The 1038-nt window shown below is 49.0% G+C and overlaps 1 protein-coding gene across 1 annotated transcript; it reads right to left on the reverse strand.

The window, feature by feature from the left end:
• Positions 1-768: 768 nt before the first annotated feature.
• Positions 769-972, reverse strand: PPTG_24420 (hypothetical protein; the record flags this gene model as incomplete). The annotated part of the gene is made up of 1 exon (XM_008917087.1): positions 769-972. One exon carries the CDS (start codon positions 970-972, stop codon positions 769-771), a length of 204 nt encoding a protein of 67 aa, XP_008915335.1.
• Between the last annotated feature and the right edge of the window lie 66 nt (positions 973-1038).

Genomic DNA, 1038 nt, shown 5'->3' on the forward strand with positions numbered 1-1038 from the left:
GAAGAGCGTGGTGGCTGTGTAGTCGGAATCGTTGCATTTGAGCTCGCTCACGAGATGACGTGGCTCGATCTTCACGAGATCCGTGACGTACTTGTTTGGCAGCACACGGGAGGTATTGAGAACACTCGAAGGTACTTGAGGCAGCAGCCCAGTATCTCTCATCAAATTCAGAGCCATGACATCGTAATCTTTGCCCTGGTGAATGAACCACCCGCCAGCAACGGCAAGCACGACCACCACAACAGGTAGGAGCTTCAGAGCGACGGAACTTGAGCTACGATCTTTGGTTGGAGGCTTGCTTGCTGGCACTTTTGTATTGGGCATCTTCTTTCTTGTTTTTTCGGCACGTAAACAAGAAATGAGCTTGAGACTGGCGATGCCGCTTCCGAAGTAAACGTGGAAGCTTTTTGAGTTTCTTCTTTTGATATAGCACATAGATGCAGTCGCAGAGCTATGATCTGGAGATCGTGTCCAGAAGATATCGTGGAAAATCTTTGTGACGCCAGGATCCGGCGACTAGCCACTCGGCTGTGCACATGTTTCTTCGAATGGTGAGTATCTGTTTAGCGAGTGTTCAATTGCTTTGAAGATTCAGGAAACACAGTTAAACGAAGATTCATGTTAGTCTTCAGGAATAGCTGAAGGTCTAAGCGCTTGGGCTAACATGGCAATGGAATCAGTAATCCCTTAACCATTAACAAAACTGAATGTATCTGAATGTAGGCAGCGCATGGTTTTACATGCTCCTGCTATGATTTTGCCCAGAAGCTACTTGGTCGTCCACAGATCGGCAGCTTCATCGGCATCGGAATCCCACATGAAGGAGTTAGATCCCCACTTGGTTCCCTCATGAGGAGGACAACCACCATGCCGGCTGAGCTGATCCACATCACCTTCGGGTGTTTGAACGTAAAATAGAGAGGCGTGCAAGCCAAGAGGGGGCACTGCCAGTCCGGAAGAGCACTCATCCATACCTTCACGAACGATCTTCTCGTCAGAATACCGATCCAGAGAGTAAGGGAACACCGTCTCGCCTCC

The sequence above is a fragment of the Phytophthora parasitica genome (assembly GCF_000247585.1).
Source record: "Phytophthora parasitica INRA-310 unplaced genomic scaffold supercont2.93, whole genome shotgun sequence".
Lineage (NCBI taxonomy): Eukaryota > Oomycota > Peronosporomycetes > Peronosporales > Peronosporaceae > Phytophthora > Phytophthora nicotianae.